The sequence below is a fragment of the Lytechinus pictus genome, chromosome 3 (assembly GCF_037042905.1).
Source record: "Lytechinus pictus isolate F3 Inbred chromosome 3, Lp3.0, whole genome shotgun sequence".
Lineage (NCBI taxonomy): Eukaryota > Metazoa > Echinodermata > Echinoidea > Temnopleuroida > Toxopneustidae > Lytechinus > Lytechinus pictus.
The window spans coordinates 21,299,273-21,324,336 of NC_087247.1; the positions used below are offsets into that span (position 1 = coordinate 21,299,273).

Consider the following 25,064-nt stretch of genomic DNA (forward strand, 5'->3'; position numbering starts at 1 on the left):
GAGAGATTGATAAACAGTTAAATCTAGACCAATCAGAGCTTGTTTAGATCGCTTATACCTAAATTATTACATCCCCAAACTATTGATATGAGACTTCTTGATCACGAGGATTAGTATTAGACCCAGAAACATCCATAAATAGAGATAGACCGACTGACTACAAGACTTGACATCGACATCCATTGAGTTTACTTCAAAAATGCATGTACTCAATACTACACAATTATTGAATTTGAATAAAGGTTTCATTATTAAGTTCCAAATGGAGCTTTCTTAAGAGTTTCATTAGTTATGCTTCTTAACAAAATACTTGGAAATTCCATATGTACACGCCATTCCATTAGCTAGTCTTAATACATATACCCTTTGATAATAAAAATCAGAAATACATTCGATTTTTTTTGTTTAAAGATAATGATGTTAATGATACTTTTATAGATTTTTAGGAACGCTTGTAAGCATACTGTGGTAAATATTTCTTGGGAAACAGTGTGAAATGATACACACATCATGTTCTTTTTTATTTGTTTTTGTTACTTGTATTAATTTTTGTCCATTACGCTTTGTATTTGTGTTAATAAATTATTTTCCATGTTTTTAAACTCATTTCATATATGTTTTTTTTCCTGTATGTACTCTGTCATTATTTATTTTCAATCACTGTTTTTATTTATGTATATGATTATATGAATGTACATTTGACAGGGCTTCCTTGTAAAGCAGGCCAGTTCTGGTCTTGAGCTGGTTCTGTTCAAAGTGAATAAAGCATGTTGGTATTATTTCAAATGATAAAGCACTCTTCTTGTCATATTTCAGCGGCAATGACTCGAAAGTAAACGATAATAATAATAATAGCCAATCCCGCACGAAAAGTGCACAATTTCCACTCCCTGGGGAGCATTCCTTGCATTCATCGCAGCCTCATTATGGCGCTGGCAAAATCAAACATACAATAAAACAATTAGGAACAAAGATCTTTTTGATGTCGGGAATATCCCCGATTTATTTTAGCCATAATAGTTATCATTATTTTGACACCAACTCTAATCGTTTTGCGGGTGTTTTTAGTAAGTTGTTTTTTCCAAAATGCAGCTGTAATCCTTAGTTCTGATCAACTTCCATCTAGAATCTTGATCGCTGTCACCTAATCTCCAGCAATTTTCATAATAATTTATTCATTCAGAGTCCACTCCTTACCATATTTCCGCTATGCTATTAACTTTAAACAGGACTAAGTTCCTAACAAGTGCATATGAAGAGCTCACTTGCAAAAGGGGTTAGGTCCATTTTTCATCAAATTTGACTTTTATGTCTCAATGTATAGATTTTTAGTAGCTCTATAAGATGATACCAAAGAAAAGTTGAAATTCCTATTAAAAAGTGAACTAAAATGACAAATAAAAATCACTTTTTTTTTTCAAAAGGGGCTAGGTCCATTTCAGTTTAGTTGCAAAAGGGGTTAGGTCCACACAATTTTTTTTGGAAAAGAATATCTTAAATAATATGAAGACAGGTAGATTTCTTTTTTACCCAATTTTATGTTCTCATGGTAGGGTATTATGAAAATTCAGTTTCGCATAAGAATATTGCAATATGGGAGAATTAAAAAAATGATTTTCTTGGAGTGGACCTAACCCCTTTTGCAACTAAACTCTTCTAAAGAACTCATTTGTCAAAAGGGATTAGGTCCATTTTTCATAAATTTTATTGTTTTCTGTCTCTAAACCTTTAAATTCTTATTCACTCTGACGATACCAAAGAAAATTTGAAATTCAAATGAAAACGTGAATGAAATTGGCAAAGAAAAATCACTATTTTAATCAAAAGAGATTAATTTCAGTTTGCTTGCAAAAGGGGTTAGGTCCACAATGATATTTTTTTCAAAAATGTGTAGAAAAAAATTGAAGACAGGTAGATTTCTTCTATACCCAATTTTATGTTCACATGATAGGGTAGTACATCATGACAATTTAGTTTCTCATAAGAATATTTCAATAAGTGAGAATAAAAAACATGGTTTTTCTCGAAATGGTCAAAAGTGGACCTAACCCCTTTTGTAACTAAACTCTTCATATGTAGGATGAAATATGATGAACTGATACAGGGGAAGTTTGTTTGTTTTTTAAGCCGTAGGATAAAGGGTAGACATTACACTATGCTTCCTACCGATGTTCAATCTAATTGCATGTGGGTAGCTGTTTGTATTCTTCAAAGTACTGTTCCCACACTGCCATTTCATCTTTCCAGTCATCATAGCCCTCTCGCCATTCTTTCTGATCTTCGTCAATCGTGTCTAGTGGTAAGAATTATAATCAGACAAAGTAAAGATCAGTTTACATAAATAGCTAAAATTTACATATCCTTTCCAATTAGTGTCAATGACAAGCTATATATTATTTCATTCATTTGATTATTTGTACGGAATATATTTTCTGCCAATGAGTTTAAAAACACGAATGATAGGAGTGTAATAATATTTTTTTTCCATGACATAACCGGCAACACTAGCATAGATATCAATTATTAGAATATCCGTTTAAAGTGAGCGATAATTGAACTATTAACGCAGTTAACATGGTTAAGGTACAAGCACCTTTAAATAATTTTTTTTTTGCAGTGCCACAATTTTTCTCTTTTTCTGAGGGGGGTGGTAAATCTCCACCAAGACATGATATCCAAAACGCTGAAATTGGAAATGGATTTATTATACGTCATCGCGTCATTATTCTCTATTCTCTATTGTGTCAGTTAATTGAGTTGCCAATAAAATGCTGTCGTGTGTATAAACAAAGGTGACATGTCTAATATCATCGCTATCGATGCGGATGCATATGGAAATCATCGACAAGAAAATGCTACACTGCACTCATGTTTCCTCAAAACTAAAGAATGTGAAAATTCCATCTTTTAATATGTGTTCATTAGTCCATAACTTAGGGATCATATCATTTCATTTATGTGCATAATACTTAATGTTTTAACGATTAAATAAATTGTTATAAATTTTCATAATTGCTCTAAGAATCTCTTCGATGCAAAATTACGCTGCTTTAAGTGGAACTCTTATTTATCATCTTTAGATATGAAAACATTATACAAGCGTTAAATTTTTGTGAAGGGTTATTGCAAAATAAATCGAAGTTGAAATATTTAGAATTTCATGGCTTTTTTACGCTCCCCCCCTAAAAAAATCTCGGGTCAGGCTTTTGTTGCCCCATCCTGAGTGAAAAAAAAACTTTTTTAAGGTCCGATCTCCCATGAAAGGATCATATCTGTCCAGGAAATGATCACATCAGATCATATTTCGAGTCATTTTACACAAAACATGGGCTGCAAATCTTAGCCGGGTCTTCCCTTTATAGAATATGTATTTATTCTTGTTTTTTTTTCAATTAGGTATAAAGGCCCTTTAACATATGCCTACATACATCCACCCACACATACATCAAACCATACCTACATACATACACATACATATACATATACCCATGCATACATACATATATACAGCTAAACACACATACTTGCAAATGCCTCCAGATCGGGTAAGTATTCGTTCCAGAAATGGCACTGTCTCGCCAACACAGCTCTGCCCTCACCCAGTTCTAGGGATAGTTCCTTGTGTTTGAGCTCGGGGATCGTGTACAAGGGCCATGAATCGACTCCTACACCTGCTTCTCCATCGACACTTGATTTGCTGGGATCTCTGCAAATGAAAGGAAAAGTATTATCAGACCTTCTTTCTCTTCAGAATAATGAACAAATTACATTGACATACGGTTCCATATGATTTTAATAACAATCACGCTGATAACTGTTTTTTATTATTATATTTTTCACAACGCAATTTGACCGCACCTAGCTTGTAAAAGATGAGTTGTCTTTTCTAAAGAAACTCACAAAACATTGTCAGTCTATGCACCATGTGAATACACGTCAATTATCACCCTAAAATGGAAAAGGTGTGCTATCCCTAAAAGTCATATCTTTGCTAGAGAAGATCTGCGTCAGTTGACACCAGTGGTTATTAAATTATAGTCAGTACGATTTCTCTTTGCAACGTTTTCTAAAAAGTCCTTCAAACTTAAAGTGTTCGTCAAAGATTTCATTCATGATTATTGTTACTGAGATGAACCTCCAACTTACCCAGACTTGGCAAAGTTTGTCCAGAACTGCATGAATTTCACGGACAGTGCGTTTTCCTCATCTGTCAAGTTTTGCCCATGAATATAGTAAAGCTCATCAATAAAAGGGAGACCCCAAACGAACGTTAGATCTTCTCCATGACCAGCTCCTAACCACGGAGTATTCGGTAGAATATCTCCGTACAAAAAGAGACTCCTGAACATGAACATGATGAATAACATAGTGATTTAATGTGAACATAATGCAAACCTGGTGACGTAGCTTAGCGATAGTAGCATTCTGCTATCATATTCGACGACTGTGCAAAGAAGAATTCTAACTTCATTGTTTTAATATCAGTTGGACTATTATATAGCTCAATGATAATCTCTCTTTTGGGTATTAATACACTACTGAAGATCCATGACTCGCTACGGTACAGAAAAGTAAATGTCATTGAAGAGATATAGCAACGATTGCAATGATAATTTGTTCATAGCTTTTCATCATGGACCTACTAGAGTAGGTCCATGCTTTTCATAGACGACAGGCTGAATTCAAATGAAGGAGTTGTTTTGGTCACAGTGCACTGGTCGTATCATGTAGCGAAGGAATAAATTAGCCAATAATGACGACGATTAGGTGCGTTAGTCGTTCTCTCTAATTTAAAAACATTAATAGCTATCTCATAAAATTGATTACTTATCGAATACACTGTAAAAAAATGAAGTGCTAATTTAGCACTTACAGTGCTTGTATAGTGACTGCACTACGAGTGCTGATTCTCTAGTTTAAATTTGAACTAGAAAATCAGCACTAGTAGTGCAGTCACTATACAAGCACTTTAGATTAGATTAGATTTTTTACAGTGTATGCCTCAGAAAATGTCACATGACTGTATAGTCATTCAACATTTTTTTCTTAAATACTGACAGATTATTATTTTGTAGATACTACATTATAATTTAACTATCATGACTATGTGGGATTAAAAAAAACATATTTAACAATTGTCTTACTTAGACGGTGCATGTGTCATGTAATACTTGTAGACTGTACCACCAGCTTCAGCATGTTTCCTGACGACGAAATCCGATGGGCAGCCAAAGTCAGAATCAGTCCCAAAATTCACCCACGATTCAAAATAATCGGCTTCTGGATCATCAGCATTAGTCCAGTCGATGTATTCCTGGAGCACAGAATCGTATACGATCTCCTCATCCCTGCCATAATTACTCAAAATGGCCTTAATCACTCCTTCAAAGTAAGTGCGATTTATTGGTGGTGGAGTCGGGCTCCCAACGTAGTCTGGAAGGAAAAAGAATGGGTTCAGTGTGCCTTCGTCCTTGTTGAAGCCAACCATGATTGGTACGTTTGCAAAATCTCCCATCTCATAGAGGTTGGTGGGGGTGTCATCTAAGAATGAACCGTCCAAGGTTACTGGATATTGTAACTGATAAATCTATAAACAAAAAAGGAGTTATTCTCAAGCAATATGTGCTAAAAATATTTTTTTTTCTAAAAAAAAAACGCATCTTGAAAGGGATTGGCCAAATATTCTATCATAGAAATATGGTCGTATACCGTCAACAAGTCAATATACAAATAAATGCGACTAAAATTCGGTTGTTTCGATAAATGCGTCCTATATTTATTTCGAATGTATAGGGAGACGAGATTAAACACTACCAATCATTGTTGAAGGTGAAGAAGATTTACGCCTATAAGCATAAGTTTGTTCTTAAAGAAGTCGTGGATATATGCAACTCTTGTATACTTTCCGGAAATGTAACATAATTTATCGATAATCCAAATTCACAAGATTCATTATCCCATGCAATTTCGTGATTATTAAACTCACACACAAGGATAATGTTATAAGAATCACAAAAAATCAAAATTGTATGACACAACATTTTGAAGAAAACAAATATCAGAAAGATAATACCTCGTCAGCTGCCACACTTAGTTGCAGGGCATCTGCATCCCGGAGGCAGGAAACCAAAGCAGAATTAGAGATGACATCGTCACAACCCATCTCTCTTCCAAGTTGTTGTGCTTTCTCAAGCTCAGCGACTGGATCGTGCTTAAAGGCCCATGGACTAAACACAGTTCCACTCTGTAATTATTTATGGTTACGTTGTTATGGTTATTTGAATGATATGAAGTATATTGGAGTGCTGACGAATATAATCATTACAAACAGTCTTCAGGGCACGAAACACCTTATGGATTGTGTGTCAATAAATCGTTCAACATGTTTAGCAAGTTTTTTTTTATCCTTTCCTGAAATCCATCAAATGCTGATTGCTGATAAGGAAGACTGGTATCATTCTAACTTCATTGAAATATGGTCTGAAAACATGCCACAGAACGAACATAAAGATAAATACAAACCTGATATATTGCCTGATTGAAATATTGTCTGCTAAGCTTGGAGATAATGTGAAAACTAACACTTCCTGATCCAGCACTTTCTCCAAATATGGTCACCTTATTCTTGTCACCGCCGAATGCTAAACATGATATTGACAAAAATTATGTTATTATGTTAATAAACTCTTCAAATTATTGGAGTGACGTTTAGATGGATCAATAAGATGTTTAGGTTGACATTTTTTATATAGTACAGGTCAATATCTGTCCAGGTTTAGATTTATGTCATGATTATCAAACATAGGTATAGAACCTTTCGGTCTTGAATATATTTCTTCGATACTGAAAGCCCAACTACATATAAAACTTCACATGCACGGTAAACTTTCTTTTATATAACAAACTAAAATATGTTGTAATAACAATACAACCATATCTATGTGAATAAGTTATAACGCGCACACTATCATCATATCATTATTTATTTAAAAACCATGTTAAGTGTTTCGTACGTTATGATACTAGATTTACCGTTGCAAAATCAATGAAAATAATCCATTCCAGATAATAAACTCAATTAACATGTCTGACTTAGATCAAGGACTTTAAGAGCCTTTGATATATGAATTATTTTACTAATTCACGACAAGAAAGATACAAACAACGGATATATGTTTTGTCTGAAAATGTATTGTGTTAATAACTTTACCTTCTATGTTGTCATAAACCCATTTCAGAGCAGCCACTTGATCCAGCATTCCATAATTCCCCGGTGAGTTTTCGTCCTCTTTGTGATGGAAACATATTTAGACATATAACGTGTTTTATTTTTTTCAACAAGGACTACACGAGCATCAATGCAATATTCGAGTATCAATCCAATATATATTAATTTCATCAAAGACAATGTTATTTAATGATATCTTAAAAACTGACGACTATAAATCAGGCTTTTACCAATGGCCGTGATGGCCTTTCTATCAGATTTTGCAGATTTGTGAGGACTGAAATTTATCATTTCCAAAATTCCTCTGCAAATTTAATCGGGAAAGACATCATGTTCATTTAACAATAAACTTTATTATCATCAACAAAATGGGTTACCATAAAGACAAAAATCACAACAAAGGTTAATGATATCCAGGTGAATCATGTGACTACGAAAGCGATATTTTTTTATCCATACTTAGCTTTATATAGTGAAAATATGGGACTGGGTAGTGCGAGTTGATATTAGATCGCGTATAGATGTTAATATAATTTTGAATAAAGACTTTTTTTCATTTTAGTGTTGTTACAGAATGTGAATATACCTTTCTTAAAGGTTACGCCGTATGGTCGATAGGGGGTAATCTCCGCTACGACTTCAACATGTTCAAGTAATGAGAAAAAAAACCCCAGGGGAATAGGAGAAAAAAACATATTAATGGAGAAGGGGAAGAAAGAAAGTAAAGAGAACATAGCAACGTGGTGTTTAGGTCATGTAACTATATGATACTCCCATAATGCAATTTCGAAATATATGGCATCCACCTTAGGATGCCACCACCACTGATGCCACTCCCTGGCCTTAACAATACCTACCGGTTGAAAACTGAGCGAAAATCGCGAGACGGTAGTTGATAGTTACAACAATGACATCGCCAACAGCAACTAAAGGTAATCCGTAATAATCGTATGCCATTGCCGTACCAGTAGAGAACCCTCCTCCGTGTATCCACACCATCACAGGAATTCCAGATCCCTAGAATTAAGAAAAGAATATGCAATCAATAGTCAGCATCTTGCATGACCCGGAAATAAATAATCAACAACGTCGTTGTAATCCCAGATAAAACTGTACACTTATTGGAAGAGGTAACCAATTTGATGGTGAATATATTTCCAACCGAGTACGAATTCTGTTACATTTTCGCCAGTAGGCCTAAAGTGGTTGATTTTGACAATTTTACCGGTCGAACAAAATAATATTGACCAGCAAACTGGTTACTTTGACCTTTGACTCTTTAGAGTGTTTATTACGAGCTCCCAGCTTCCCCTTCTCTTCCCCTTTCTATTATTTATTATGGGGTGTCCGTCTCAACCAACCCAGTAACTCAGCCACTTCTTTCACCACGCTCTCTCCAAGATCTATACCAAACAATCTTGGGATGAATACGAGACAGAATCTTCCTTTCATACATGACAAAATAAATTTTATCACGTTCCATGTAGGTTATGAGTCTACTTGGTAATTCAGTGCCATAACGGTATTTGGTATCGTAATGGTATCGTATTTTGGGTAGCTCTTTTACAGATATTCATTGTAGCAACTATACACCCTCATAAAAAAAACAGGGGTTTATAATGTCGGCTAGTTACAGTATTATCTGAATGTGGTAAATTCAATTAGCTCCAGGAGAGTAAAATAGTATCTGTGAATAAAGTTGATGGTTATCATACCTTTGGGCTTGGTGCGTAAACGTTCAGGAAAAGACAATCTTCTGACAAGTTGGGGTATAGGAAAGACGGTGCCTGTTGACACGCAGGGGCAAATTGTGTAGCATTTCTATCGCCCTCCCATGGCGTCATGGGCTCCGGGGCTGCAAACCGAGTTGGCGGACTTGCATAAGGAACACCCTATAAATGAAGCAATGTTTACAATAGAAATTGTCAAACGATAAACAGAAATGAATATTAGGGCCTTTTCACACGTGAATCTTGAATCATCATTGTATTGATGATTGCAATTCGTCTTTAGAATCATTGGACCTTTCACAAGCTCACTCGAAAACTGTGATTTGAATTCCGAGCGAAGGCGATATGTGTCCCTGGTGACTTGTCAATCAAAGCATTGCATCGACACAATGAGTGCATGACAATTGTATTATCTACGGAAGTGCCTGAAAGAACAAGTAAGCTCCCCAAAAGATGTTTTGGAGGTCATGCCTTTCACACGTAAAATTCGTACCGTAATTTGAGTTAAACTTATTACGGTAAAAAAATCGTAATTTGAATGATTCCAGTGAAAAATACGGCTAGTGACGAATATTTAGCACGCGTGAAAGCATACTACAACATAATTAGAATCACGAACACTAATCACAGTCACGATAACAATAGTAATCATCATTACAATGATGATTTAAGATTCACGTATGAAAAGGCCCTAAAATTTCCCCCCGGAGTAGAATTTGAATTCGTGATTATGATTAGCGTTCGTGATTCTAGTTTGGTTTCACACGTGATAAAAATTCGTCCTTAGCCTTATTTTTTACTGGAATCATCATTCAAATCACGATTTTTACCGTGTGAAAGGGCTTAGTTAGTCTCATATTATACCTGGGTGCATTGGTTGCATAGTTGCATTAGATCTGATCGAATTATGCTTATTGGAATGCATTTTTCATTGATTGGAGATGCCTTAATGAGTATGTTTATTTAATCTTTCATTATTTTTTTTAATATATGCAAGATGACAAATATTACAGCATTGGTGGTCTCCCATGATATCTGGTTCGGTGACAATAAATAAATAACATCAATAATAAACAAGATAACACTGCACAAACATTATCAACATTATGTTTAAATAATAATTGTTCACCTCATTAATCAAGTATGCTTGTTCGTTCAATGATAATTCTTGACAGATTCTTTTTTAATTAATGTTGAATATAGATAGAAAGTAAATGAATGAAGAAAAAAAACTTAGATGAAACTACTGTATTTTTAAAAGATGAAGCCAGGTATGAAAGAGAGACATAATCAAAGTCAATCGACACGGGGTGCCAACAATCTAGGTATTTACATGATATGTTCACTACTCTTTTATTGATACATTGGGGAAAATCACAGACATTATAAACGCATAGTACTTTTCCTAGAATATTGCTTACGAAAGATGATTCTGACAATGGTCTTTAATTTGGTTGAGTGGACATACATGTATCATCAACGTTTTACTTTTGAATTAACGTTGCCTTTTTAAAGATCTTTTGGCACATGTCTTGTTGCAATTCACTTCTTAATGAGTTAAGTTTATTAGAGTCTACAATTATATATTTTGCCATTGAAAAAATATTCCATCTTCTGCTAATGTTTTCAACTTCGCTTCTCATGAATGCAGTTTTAATTTGTATTCTGTATTCAAAATCTCACTGTCATGTAGAATAGTTTCTAAGTGTTTAGGAATATCACATGTGATATACTCATTCCAGCCTTCGCCCTTGGAACTATTCATTAGATCTTTGAGTGATACATTTTTTATTCATGAATTTTGGTCCCATGCTTGGTAACGAAAAAAAATAGATTTAGGAATAAGTATGCTTGATACTCTGTCACAATTTCTAAATATGTCCCTTTATCTATATCAAATCTATCTATCTGGGAATCGTAATGATGAAAAGAATGTATTCCCTGACGTAAAGTTGGGTTTCACTAAAGCAAACAAAAAATGTCAAGAGCATATTAATGATAGGCTGATGAATATCCATTTAAAGATTTTTTTTTTTTTTTTTTTTTGATGTTTCAACGTTGCAATTTGTTTACAAAATGCAATTTCTTCTACTAGTGCATTCAATCAAGTATTTCATGAACACTTTAGAAAAATATCGTTTAGTCATTCTTAATAAACCTAGACCAATGCAATTTATGACCTTTGTAATGCACAGTAAATATATAGAGAGCAAGCGCGAGTCGTACGTGGTTTCACAACAAAAGGCAAATATTAGCTCTGTGATAGTTTAAAAGATTTTCATATTGTAAAGAATGGTGCATTTTTTTTCTTCGCGTAATACGCTAATTTTGTTCTCCACTTTGCTTTGAAATATTATGTGTAGGCATTTAGTGTTATGCGTAGGCATCTGTGAGTAGTTCTGTGGTGTACACAGAATAAAAAAAAAACTGTTTATTTTTTTCATACAAAGCTGTTTACTACATCAACCTTACAGAACTTGTTCAAACAGTTTAAACAAGTGTTTAAAAAATAATAATAATACATGAGATTTTTATAACAAATTTTATTTGTATATTTAGTTCTCAATGAATTAAGTACGAGTGATTGAAATTTTAAAGAAATATTGTAAGGTTCATATAGTAACAGAAGTCAGCGTTTTACTGTGTCGGGATAGAATAGCTGTACATGCATGTGTGTGTGTGTGTATTACATGTTATCGTCTGTAATGGAAATTCTGGGGCCCTTTGCATAAACGTTATTATTATGGTAACTTTGCCATCTAATGGTTACTACTATGGTAACGATGATCAACAGCCAATCAAAATCAAGGATTCCAAGCAATTTACCACTGGATGGCAATGCAACGGGGCTGTGGATAGAGAGAGATTCACTAAAAGATCAAGTCTCCCCCAGAAAATGTTAATGTGAAAAAGAGAAAAAAAAATAAAACGAGCATGACACTGAAAATCTCATCAAAATCGGATGTAAGATAAGAAAGTTATGACATTCTAAAGTTTCGTTTATTTTTCATAAAACAGTGATATACACAACTCTTTGACATGCAAATGAGGCAGATGATATGTCCCTCACTCAATATTTCTTTTGTCGTTTATTGTTTCAATTATACAATATTTCATTTCTTGCAGTTTTTACAATAAGGGCCAACTTGACTGAACCATACAGTACTAAACAATGATAATTCCACATGTTCAGGGATGAATTAATCGTTGTTTCACATGGCAATGAGGAGAACATTAGAACAGTTCATATAATAAAATACAAAAGAAACAGTGAGTGGATGGCGTCATCAGTCTCCTCATTTGCATACCTACCAGGATGTGCATACAACTGTTCTTTTTTTATTACTCGAAATTTTAAAATGTAATAACTTATTTACATCCAATTTTGATGGAATTTTCAGTGTCATGCTTGTTGGATTTTTCTCTTTTTATTAAAATCAACTTTTTGTTGGGTTGGTCTTGTCCTTTAACTAAGCATAACGGTGAAAGTGGGTCCGTTTGAATTAACTTGGGGATTTTCATATTAAATTCATTATTGCAACCTATCGGTAGCAGATACATGTACATAACGGGGGGAGATCACGTTAACCTTTCTAATTCCCAAGGCAGACTGACATTGTATGTTATGTTTAAAAGAAAACATTTAACAACTTTTTTTCCAGTATCATATCATGCAGCCATTTGTTAGCAATTTGGATAAACTAATTTTTCCCCACAATAGTGTTTGAAATGTTAATATTTCAGGTTCAGCTCGCATAATTTGGATTGATTTTAATCAGGTAATCACACGCATTGATATCGATCTGATCCTTTGATTTAAAATCCCCCCTCCTTTTAATCCTGGATCTGTCCCTGTTTATATCCCGAACATAAATTTCTGCCTACGGGTCTGATCTATAACCAACATCCAATTTGTACAAATTCAATGTTGCCTTTCCATGTTTTGTTTTTGTTTTGGTACTAGTAATTGATCTAAAGCTGTGTCCTGTCGAAAATTCTCTATTTCTTTCCTATTTAAGAAATATCAGGGTGAATTTTGACTATAAAACCTTTACTAGTAAACTTTGGATCCAATTAATGAAAAAATGTTTGATATGTAAATATCCTTGACTTACCAAGTATATGTCTACATTTTTAGTCACGTTGATGAACCGATCCTCACTAAACTCGACGGTCTTTCCTACAAGCTCGCCTTCAGTGACAGTCACGCGAGGGTTTTGTCCAGACACGACAAGAATAGAGGAAACGAAAAGCACCAAGATACAAAACAACTCCATCTTCTTTAGAACGAAATATGTCCACGGTGTAGTGATTACCGTCTGATCTTATGACTGATCCGTTTTTTTACAAACTTACCTGACTCTTTTGTTTTTTAATTTTCTGTTTACTTTAGACTGATTGCAATAGTTAACCATTAAAAAACAAATCGCTTGGATTTCATTCTCACGCCAATATGCAATACATTGTATCATGCTACACAAGTGCTTCTTAATTCAAAGAACACGGTAGACAAGTAAATATTTGATAATTGTACTGTACTTTGTAATGGACTATACTTTGACTTGCTTTCCCACACGTACCTATTTTGATTACTTTCATTATTATAAATATATACTGTATGCTAACTGCATATTTGGAAGGGATTGTACCCACGATGGTATATAACTCCTCCACTGGATTCAAACACAAAATGACTGTGTAATCCTTAATTAGCTAAACCTATTTATCATTTCAATTTGGCTGTGTCATTATTTGATTTATAAGCTCTCGACTATTTACAAATTTAGTGACCGATTGGTCTTATTGGCACTTCATCTACCTTTGGTTTGGTCTATAGCTAATCGTAAAATCAACGTTTGTTATTCATCACCATGAAAAGCTTATTGCCCCCTCCCCCTTCCCCACTGGCTATTATTCACTCGCACTGACTGTCCCTTTATCGTTCATTCTACAAAACGCTTTCGGCCTAATGTGAGATCATTACATACAAGAAATCGGGATATTTCATGATTTACAATATGTGTCGTTACTATAACAACGCAGTATCACATTAAATTAATTATTTTGCCCGTATTTACTCCATGACACCATCACTTGAACTCCATGACTGTTTTTAAATTACGTCAGCAATATCTACAGACCACTTTATTTTAACTGCACATCTTCATGTTCTTGTTGACAGTAAATACCGTCATCATGCTGCACTGGCATATTTGAAAGTTATTATACCAAATGCATAGTTACGGTACAGTTATCCTTTTTGTGTGTAATCAATTTTAAAGGACAAGTCCACCCCAACAAAAAATTGATTTGAATAAAAGAGAAAGATCCAACGAGCATAATACTGAAAATTTCATCAAAATCGGATGTAAAATAAGAAAGTTATGACATTTTTAAGTATCGCTTAATTTAACATAATAGTTGTATGCACATCCTGGTCGGTATGCAAATGAGGGAACTGATGACATCACTCACTCACTTTTTCTTTTGTATCTTATTATTTGAAATATGAAATATTCTAACTTTCTCCTCATTGTCCTGTGAAACAAAGTTTTATTTCTCACTGAACATGTGGAATTACCATTGTTTAACATTATATGGTTCAGTCAAGTTTATCCTTATTGTCAAATCTGTAAAAATTGAAATATTGTATAATTCAAACAATAAAAAACAAAAGAAATAGTGAGTGAGGGACATCATCGATTCTCTCATAAGCATGTGACTAAATTGTGCATATAACTAATTTGTGAAAAATAAGCGAAATTTCAATATGTCATAACTTTCTTTAATATTTTACATCCGATTTTGATGAAATTTTCAGCATTATGCTTGTCTGATTTTTATCTGTCGATTCAAAACAACTTTTTTTCTGAGATGGACTTGACCTTTAAAAATGTAAATCATACATAAAATGTATTATTTACATGATGTACCGTAATAAGTCGAGGGACATCGAGTGAAAAGTGTAGGTGCCTCTTTTCCCATATAACATGTATAATCTCTCTCTATACATTCCCCTTCCAATTCTGCCCCCCTCTCTTCCCCTCCCTCTCTCCCCCCCCCCCCTCTCTCTCTCTCTTTCTCTCTCTCCCTCTCTATCTATTTCAGAATAAAACATTATTACAAACAAATGGAAGACGTGTGTCATATTGGCCTATTCTATTTCGTAGATACGACAAAAAAAGTTTCATCGACATTCAAAGAAAGTTGAGATTCAATATAAACACATTCATAAGTGTATGAACTTTTAGGGTTATCCAAACCAAAGAGCTTACAAATTTAGTGAGAACATAAACTAAAAAAAGAAACCTAATTTATTGTTTGCTAACAAACGCAATATTAATTGAGAAGCTCTGATAATAAGTATCAGTAAAAAAATACTGTCATAATGAAGGTCAATATGTTATCTCAGTTAAATGCAAATAAAAGTTAGTAATGATTAATACATTGTGCAATACATCTTTCATAAAGAAATACATTGTTTATAAGGATATTTGAATCTTAAGAATATTCTTTGATTTGTCAAGAATATCAAAGATTGACACGAAATCATGAGCATAATACATAACACAGGCAATGTATGAAAGCGTCGTGGTGTAGCACTTCTGACTCTCGCCTTGTAATCAGAGGGTCGTGTGTTCGAATCCCACCGTGGCCTAGCGTTCTTTGGCAAGGCGTCAATCCACAATTTGCCACTCTCCACCCTGGTGTTAAATGGGTACCAGAAAGCCTAGTATGCCGAGCAATCGAGTCTTGAAACTCTTGTTGGAATACTCCCCAGGGAGTGGAGAAGGTGCATACATTGAATGCGGGCATGTCAGGTTCCGATGACCGGGGTAATGATATATTTGTAAAGCGCATAGAGACGTCTGTTAAGGTCTTAAAAGCGACTCGGGCTTACAGACGTCGTTCCGATGTATCAAGCGCTATATAAAAGCGGATTATTGTTATTTGTTATTATTATTATCATTATTATTATTATATAGCTACACAATCGTCGTTAACCGTGAAAATGAAATGAAGAAAATAAACAGAAAATGAATTTATTTCTACCAGACATATTAAACCATATATCTATTTAGTCTAAAATGCCCCTTAAGCAAGGGTTGACTCTACAGGGGTCAAGTGTGACCCAAACCTATGATTTTTTTTTTAGTAGTGAAAAGGGGGAAGGGCAGAAACAAAGAAAATGGGGGAGGAAAGAGAAAGAAAAGAGAAAGAAAAGAAAGGGAAAGAAAAGAGAAAGAAAAATGGAAAGAAAAGAGAAAGAGAAAGAAAAGAAAGGGAAAGAAAAGAGAAAGAGAAAGAAAAGAAAGGGAAAGAAAAGAGAAAGAGCGGGTATCACAAATATGTGTATTGGTCGTGTAATTATGAAGGACATCTTACCTTCCCTCTATCAAAATACCCTTGTGCCGCCCCAGTATATCCAATATCATTTCAATGTTTTATTCATGAAAACGAACAGCTATTGAGAGTGGTTAACGTTGTACAATGGTAAAGAAGACAGTGATTCAGGGTCAGCTCAACGAACTTTGCAAAGTGTTGACGCCCTCTAGGTTCGTTGGGTCACGTATTAAATAAATTTCATCTATTTGCATGTTGGCTGTTCTTTGTATTTTTCGAACGCCTGCTCCCAGTCGGTCATTTCACTCTTCCAGTCATCATAGCTCTCTCGCCATTCCTTCTGATCCTCGTCAATTTTGTCTAAGATGGAGAAGAGAAAAGGCATTAGTGCTATAATTACCATCATCACTTTTATTAACAAAATCGTTGTTATTTCCATTATTACAACAATTTTTTTTGATTTTCCTTTACGTAAATCTGGCCGGTGAAAATATAATAAATGTCTGTAAACCATGTTTCTACCTGAGAGGTAACACCCACACACAAATCAAAACCCTGCCCTCGCATTTTTCTTTTGGGACTTAAAGATGCATTTAGTCAATATTTCTTTAAACTTTAATATATTGTATTCATATACACATTTAAAGGGGGAAATACCAAAAGTTCATACTTGCAAAGGATTGAAGGGTCGGAACGTAGTTCGCCCAGAAACGACACTCGCGAGCCTTTAAAGCTCTATCCTCACCAAAGCTCGGTGAGAGTACTTTGTGTCTTAATTCAGGAATCGTGTATAAAGGCCAAAATTCATCTCCTTCTCCGGGCTCTGCACCGGGGATGGACTTGCCGGGATCACTGAATGAAAAGATTTAAGGCAGAGTTGTAGAAGGTGGTAATGTGGTGGTGGTGGTGGTATAGAAATAGGCAAAATCTCTTTAACGTCAATGGATTGAGAGAGTTCGATATAATAATGTATGGTGGGTTTTTTTAATTGAATTACTGTGTCCAATAAAATAGTGATGACGCGAGTAAACCTACCCTGATTTTGCAAAGTTTGTCCAAAATTGCATGAACTTGACGGAGAGGGCGTTCTCTTCATCTGTCAAATTGTGCCCATGGATATGGTAAAGCTCATCGATGAAGGGCACACCCCACACGAATGTGAGGTCTTCACCATGACCTGCTCCCAACCAAGGAGTGTTTGGGATCTCACCTGCGACCATGAAGTAACTCCTATTTGGGCATGAAAAAGACACCGATTTATGCTCGTTCAAATATAACGTGACTTAGCTATAACATTTTGTTTTTACTTCTGTAGGTATGGCCAATGAGATGTGAGGGCACGGAAGAAAGCCACAGAGGAAAGATGGTTTCTCGTCGTTGAGTTACGAAAAAAGGTAGTGCAGCAAAGATATTCTAAATAGTGTGCACAAAATAAGTTTTGAAGGTGTGCGCTGAATAACTTTCGCCGACTCTTGTAGTAGAGCTCGCAACCTATAAATGTATCTATAACTACATAAATTGGAGATCATAGATCCCGTCAGGTATGTTCTACCGGCATATTTTTTATTACAAAGTTCTTTTATCAAAATGTGCATTTCCCAAATATGCCGTAACATAGTCAAGGTACAATGAGATGAGCTGACAGGTGTGCTATCTTACTTAGATGGCGCATGGGTCATGAAATATTTGTAGACTGTTCCACCGGCCTCTGCGTGTTTCCGCATCACGATATCTGACGGACAGGCGTAGTCTGAATCGGTTCCGTAATTCACAAACGACTGAAAGTAATCACTTTCCGGATTATCAGCCATTGCCCAGTCAATGTATTCCTGGAACACGGCATCGTGCACGATCTCGTCGTCTGTACCATAATTTACCAGAAGACCCTTCACAAAGATCTCGAACAGGTTGCGATCCATAGGAGGTGGCGTCGGACTTCCGACATAAGATGGAAAATAAAAGTACGGGCCTATCGTACCCTCATCCCGGTTAAAACCTATCAGGAGTGGAACGTTGGCAAAGTCGTTCTTTTTATACAGATTGGCTGGAGTGTCTTCCAAAAAAGTACCATCCAGGGTCACTGGATACTGATTGCCGTATACCTGAAATGAAAAGTGATAAAGGTACATCTTTAGAGTCATTAGAGTTTATCACTAATTATTGGTTTTACTAGTATTGAATCATAATCAATTCAAAATTGTCAAGAGGCCATATAAAGTTTTTGATTATATATTTCTGTACAGGGAACAATATCAATCACGGACAGTCTCAAAGCGGGAGGGGGTCGTATGCTTACTATTTGAAATTCACAAGTAAACGGAGCATCATCATCATTTTAAGAAAAAAGTAAGGTGTTTCTCTCAGGGACAGAAATCCAGCTACCGACATAAAATGTATGTTACTTGATGTCTTGGAATTTCCCCCTAACAGTGGATGAACTTATCCCGTAAAAATCATTTTGATACAGTAATCCGCAGTAATCCCCAGTCTATAATGCATTCCACGTTACGTAGCTAAACTGTGCCTGTGATCTATTGCCTTTTAACATCAGAAATTTCCATGGGGGAAAAAATCATCAAATAATGATTAGTGTACCTTGTCGGCTGCTGTGCTCAGAGCTAAGGGGTCTTCTACATCCCGGAGGCAAGTGACCAAAGCTGAGGTAGATGTCACATCTACACAACCCATCTCTCGTCCAAGTTCCTGTGCTTTCTCAAGCTCAGCGACTGGATCGTGCTTGAAGGCCCATGAACTAAATGCAGTTCCACTCTGTGAGTTATAAATTTTGAAATTCCGTTTGTGGCCCCCAGTACCAAGCTAATCTAATAACTTTTTCATAATAAAATTGAAATGAGTCTGGGAAGTATTAACTTTACTCACAAAAATAGATAGAAGTGGCTGCTAATTATTTCTTTATTTAATTTTAAACGAAATAAAGACATTGTAGTGGTCACAACTCAACAGAAACTGTATTTTTTAATCCATTTGATCTTCAAAACTAAGAGCTTAAATTATGTTTAACCAGTCGTTCCGTCTTTATAACTGCATGTGACTGAAATTATAAAATCAGAGGAGGAGTTTAAAAGTCGACACCACAAGGGACCAAGATTATCTGTTTCATTAATACTTTGAATTTGTAAAATTCTGATTATCTATACATTGTGTAGAGTAGAAAAGCACTATCATGCCCGATTGCAACATGTCTACTGCAAATGGTTAAAAGATGGAATATTTAACCTGAAGCACAGCTTGCTTGAAAAACTTTTTACTCAGTTTGGAGAGCAGGTGAAAACTGACGCTCGCAGATCCTGCACTTTCGCCAAATATGGTTATCTGTTCTTTGTCACCTCCAAAAGCTAGAAATGATCAGGATGATAGAAATAACAATATGATTTATCTCATTATGGGCTCTTAATTAATGAATAATTATCATTGTCTCACTAATCATTATTACAGCAGATAATAGAGATGCCAAAAGTTCAATTTTGGCGTATTTGGTTTTTTTTTTTGGGGGGGGGGGCAAGAATAAGGCAATATTTTTTTTAAAGAAATTATGATTATGGAGTGTACATAATCAGGTCTAAATATAATTAAGTTCATTTACTACTTAGTCATAGATTGACTACTTAAGCCGGTTTTCCACTAGGGCACGGACAAGACCAGGAAGGGTTGCGGAAGCAACTTTTGTCATTTCGGCATGCTGTCCGCACCAAATCCCGAAAAAGATTATGCAAATGAACTTGTCCGAGGACATAACAAGGACTGTCTCCGTTTTGTCCTAGGACATTCCTGGAAATGTCTTGGGAGTGTTTTAGGACAGCATTGTCTGAATATTTTTTTCGGCGTTTGGCGCGGACAGCATGCAGATCGTATCAGGACAAAGCCGGACAAACTTAGGACAACGTCCCGAGAGGTAAAATCAAGGACTCGGATAATCAGAATAATTTACGGACAACCTCTTGATATACAAAGAAATTATCGTCAAGTTATTGAATGAAAAACCATTTGTTTCCAAAACGACCCATTTGAGAGCAGGCGAGAATATAAAATTGTTTCGTCATCAAAATACACTTTTCAAAATCGTTATTCCTATTAAATAGGCTACAAGATTTTCTTTTTTTTTTCAAATAAAAATTCATCCATATTTTATGCCTTCATACGAATGAATGAGAGGACAAATATCTCTTTTCGCCTGACATGTCAGAACATGGAAACGCGCACCATGATGTATCACATCATATCATAATTTGCATGATTATGCATCTACCATATTGTTCATGATTTTATCATAGTCCATCGAATGAAAAAAAGAAGAAAAAAATGTCATTAAAATGTAACGGCGTTGACGTTTCAAATTTGGATTCGGACAAATTTTTTATTTCCCGAACACCAGGAAGGGTTTAGGACAGCATGCGGACACTCCCAGGAATGTCCGGACAGGTTGCGGAAGGGTCGCGGATTACAATTATTACATTCCGCGCCTTGTCCTGACGCTGTCCTGGCCCTAGTGGAAAACCCCTATTATGAACCAAACTTTCATTTGACAAAGTAGAAAGTGATAAGCAGACAAAGCTTATATAGGTCAAAGTGGTCATTAAAGGAAAAAAACTAGACTAATTGGGTATAAAACCAAATGAAGTGTTTACCAAACGACAATGAGAGGAAATAAAACAGTTAATAGACCAAATCAAAGATGCATTGATGTTACTACTAGCTTAAAGGGATGGTCCGGGCTGAAAATATTTATATCTTAATACATAGAGTAGAATTCATTTAGCAAAATGCCGAAAATTTCATCAAAATCGGATAACATAAAATAAAGTTATTGAAGTTTAAAGTTTAGCAATATTTTGTGAAAACAGTCGTCATGAATATTCATTAGGTGGGCTGATGATGTAACATCGTCACTTTCCGTTTTCTTATGTTATTACATAAAATCATTTTTTTTTCATTATTTCATACTTGTGTGAATAATATGTCTCCCTTATAATGAAATAAGTTGCAGCAATAAATATCTAATGCACTAAATCAGTTGTCAATCCAATTTTTCTAGTTCTTGGAGGAAAAAATTTGAATAAACCTAATTCCATATAGTAAAATACAAAAGAACAAGTGGAGATGTGACATCATCAGCCCACCTAATGAATATTCATGACGACTGTTTTCACAAAATATTGCTTAACTTTAAGATTCAATAACTTTGTTATTTGTTATCCGATTTTGATGAAATTTTCGGCATTTTGCTCTGTGAATTCTACTCTATTTATTAAGCTATACATACTTTCAGCCCGGACCATCCCTTTAAAAGCTTTTGGTTTGTCAGTTTTCACCTTTTTTTCCTCCGAATTGAGCCTTTATTCAGTTTACCTAGTTAGTAAACATGGTGAAAGGAGGAATGTATAAAACTTTCAGAGATAAATGCACCAATTTCATGATAATCATATTTAAATACGTGATACTATACGTTGTATAGGTCTTATTCAAATGATACATACGTTCTATGTTGTTGTAAACCCATTCTAGTGCGGCTACTTGGTCCAACATTCCAACATTTCCAGGTGCTTCTTCATCCTCTGATTATAAATTGTTATTAAACAATAAATGGAGAGCAAAAATGTTATGACTATAAAATTAGCCATTCATTAAAGGTAGTTGTAACCGACTACTACAGCACGCTTCCAGTCATGATCGTGTCCGTCTTCCGTCAAAATTAAAAATGGTCATTGTGAATAATACCGAAATTGAAGCAAAATCTTCATGTGTTAATGAAGGCTATGTGTGTATCAATAGTGATAACCAAGTACATGGGCCAGTATTGAGCAAACCACCTGGTGATTATCTCGCTTGAAAATTCATTTTTTTTTTTTTTTTTTTTTTTGGGGGGGGTTAGTATTCTGATCTACAATGACTGTTTTTTGTATCATCATTATTTAAAATGACTTTATTAACAGCAAATATAACATTACAATGAGAAGATTGGGTTAAGTATTAAGTTCAAATTTTCATGAAGAATCAGTCAATGAAATATTTATACTTGCTATGCTGCAGTCAAACCGGAGAAACGGAGCTATTACGTTATTACGAATGGCATACGTGTACGTAGTTCGGTTTGGAGCCAGTTTTAAGTCGGTTTTGCCGATGCAACTATGGTAGATTATAGATTTGTATATGGACAATTCACAAAACTTTTATGAAATTTAAAAGCTAAATTCATTTTTCGTCCTTTTGTCGTCCGAGATAAGAAATTCTGTATTCAGATTATACCTGTTGACAACTGTGCAAAGATCGCTAAGCGGTAGTTGAAGGTTACTATTATGACGTCGCCAACAGCTACTAATGGAGGTCCGTAGTAATCATATGTCATTGAGGTCCCCGTTGAAAAAGCACCTCCATGAATCCATACCATGACAGGTATCCCTGTTGATGGCTACATGAAAAAAAAAGTTGTCTCAATCATCTTTCTTCTTTCAGACATGTAATAATTGTTTTGCATCAATTAATTAACCCATATGGTAGTGGCATTAACCAATTTTCTACAGGATTCAAAGTAATGGTCAATGCAGGAAGGCCATTAAAATCACAGGTTTTAGTAGTCAATGGGCTAGTTGGACTCTACATTATGCTTACTGCCAGTATATCAAAAGACCATTCGAATCGAATTCAGGATCTATTTCAAGATACGATGGTGAGTGGTTATAAGAGTCAATTCTAAAGAATATGCGGAACAGCCAAATAAAGATCAAATTAAAAAAATAATAAATTTAATCAGAACCGAAGTGATCCCTATACGGTCTGGGATCGCTTTCGTTGGTGTGATATATTGTTCTTAATACCCAAAGTCCTAAATCTGCACTGTTCGTCAATTAGGGACCAAGGAACAGCAGGTCTGAGTGGGCTTGCCCCCATGCTTTTTAGTATACAAGTACAAAAAAACGTCATTTAAATCTTAAAGTGATTTTTTTTTACATGGTCACCACCCTTCCCCCTCCCCATGATCAAAGCTGTTCTGTGGTCCCTGTCAATTGCTAATTCATTCATCAGTTCCAAAGTATGACATGATTTACATGATTTAGGTGTTATCTATGCAAAAATAGTGGCCTAATAAGGATAAGAATGGGGCCTTATATCGTTGTCATCCAAATATGGAATAGTCACTCTTGCCAATGTATGAGTCACTTGTGTCTGTACAAATAAAAATAGAAAATAGGGCCTAATAAGGACATTTTTTCAATCAAATACCTTTGGACTTGGTGTGTAAACATTTAGATAGAGGCAATCTTCTGACATGACGGGATAGAATAAAGGCTGAGGTACTTGTTGGCATGCAGGTGTAAACTCAGTGGCATTCCGTTCTCCTTCCCATCGTGTCATCGGGTCAGCTCGGGCGAACCGCGTTGGAGGACTAGCGAAGGGAACGCCCTAATCATCAGCAAAATAATGATAGTTTTATTTTATCTCCCATGTCATATGCATGTGATGTGTCATAAAAAATATAGTTTGTCGCTACAAGTCTGAAATGTGTGAAAAAATAATAGTTGGTTTCGAGCTCATATATAGTTCAAGTCTGTGAGATATGATACACTAAGTTTTCCACAACTTAAAACCCGACAAAAGTCAATAATGTGCGCACAAGCAATTTAAGAAATGAATTCCTGCCAGGTACCCAGTAACCTATCCTGGGTTGAGTGTGGCAAAGTTATTGGTGTCTAGTAACACGACATGTTAGCGCCAGCACGACATTCATACCTGAGCAATCAGTATTTTGAGCTACACCAATCCACTTGATGCCACCACCTCTACAAAAGTCAAGTGAGAATGGATGTGTATATAATCAGGTCACTGTTCCAGTCGTTATATTTCATTGAACCAAACAAAGCAATATAACATATAATTTTTAACTTTTCTCAAGCACAAAAACAATTAAACAATATAACCAAATAACAATAGAGATCTACATAAAACACGAAAGGTGGAAACTATACTAAAATGTTCATGAAATTTACATATTCAGCAGTTCCAATTATGAAAACAACATGGCATGGGTGTATGGTGTAAACCTTATCAATTTTGAATTAGCTAATCAACACATAAACAAGCGTAATTCGTACAGATGTAAAGAAGGGTTGAAAGTTGAATTGATTTTAAAATAAAAACATTAATTTCAATATTAAGCAGTAATCTCATTTATGATCAATAGTCCCAAACTAAAACATCGGTAAATCATGAATCTAAAAGAAAATTAAACACTGTTTATTCAACATTTTTACGACTTACAAGAAACATGTCGACATCTTTGGTTAGATTGATGTACTGGTTCTCAGTGAACTGCACTGTCTTTCCCACAAGAATTCCCTCTGTCACTTCCACACGAGGACTTTCCCCCGATACACAAACAGTGACAACAAAAAACATCAAAATCTTAGAAACTCGCATCATTGTTCTTCACCCAAATTGTTTATCCACAGCGAAAGATTATTTAAGACTATTATAGACAGAGTAAAATGCAACTTTCTGCCTGAAAATTTACCAATCAATATGCATTTCTAATATTTCACCTGCTGGTGACTGTCAAAGGTCTGTACCATACCAATTCTATTCTCAAATACAGTGATGCAGCAATTTATGATGTGATTTGTTTTATTGTTTTATTCATATTCCATGCAGTCGCTGGACCGGTGACGAATGTATTCACGTGGGTATTGTATGAGAATAATAATGGGTCCAAGTTGAACTTTGAACTGTTTTGGCCTTTAATATTTGTG

At 35.1% G+C, this 25,064-nt stretch overlaps 1 protein-coding gene across 1 annotated transcript; it reads right to left on the reverse strand.

Annotated features, from left to right (window-relative positions):
- Positions 1-976: 976 nt before the first annotated feature.
- Positions 977-24,911, reverse strand: LOC129255792 (uncharacterized). Its single transcript, XM_064095924.1, has 20 exons — positions 24,577-24,911; positions 23,542-23,721; positions 22,567-22,729; positions 21,798-21,875; positions 19,540-19,658; positions 18,898-19,071; positions 17,962-18,404; positions 17,338-17,532; positions 16,973-17,154; positions 16,549-16,662; positions 13,074-13,282; positions 8,944-9,120; positions 8,086-8,245; positions 7,211-7,288; positions 6,523-6,641; positions 6,074-6,244; positions 5,145-5,587; positions 4,147-4,341; positions 3,525-3,706; positions 977-2,293 (listed from the first exon to the last, which is right to left on the reverse strand). The coding sequence occupies exons 1-20, from the start codon at positions 24,736-24,738 to the stop codon at positions 2,178-2,180; spliced, it is 3,660 nt and encodes a 1,219-aa protein (XP_063951994.1). The 5' UTR covers positions 24,739-24,911; the 3' UTR covers positions 977-2,177.
- Between the last annotated feature and the right edge of the window lie 153 nt (positions 24,912-25,064).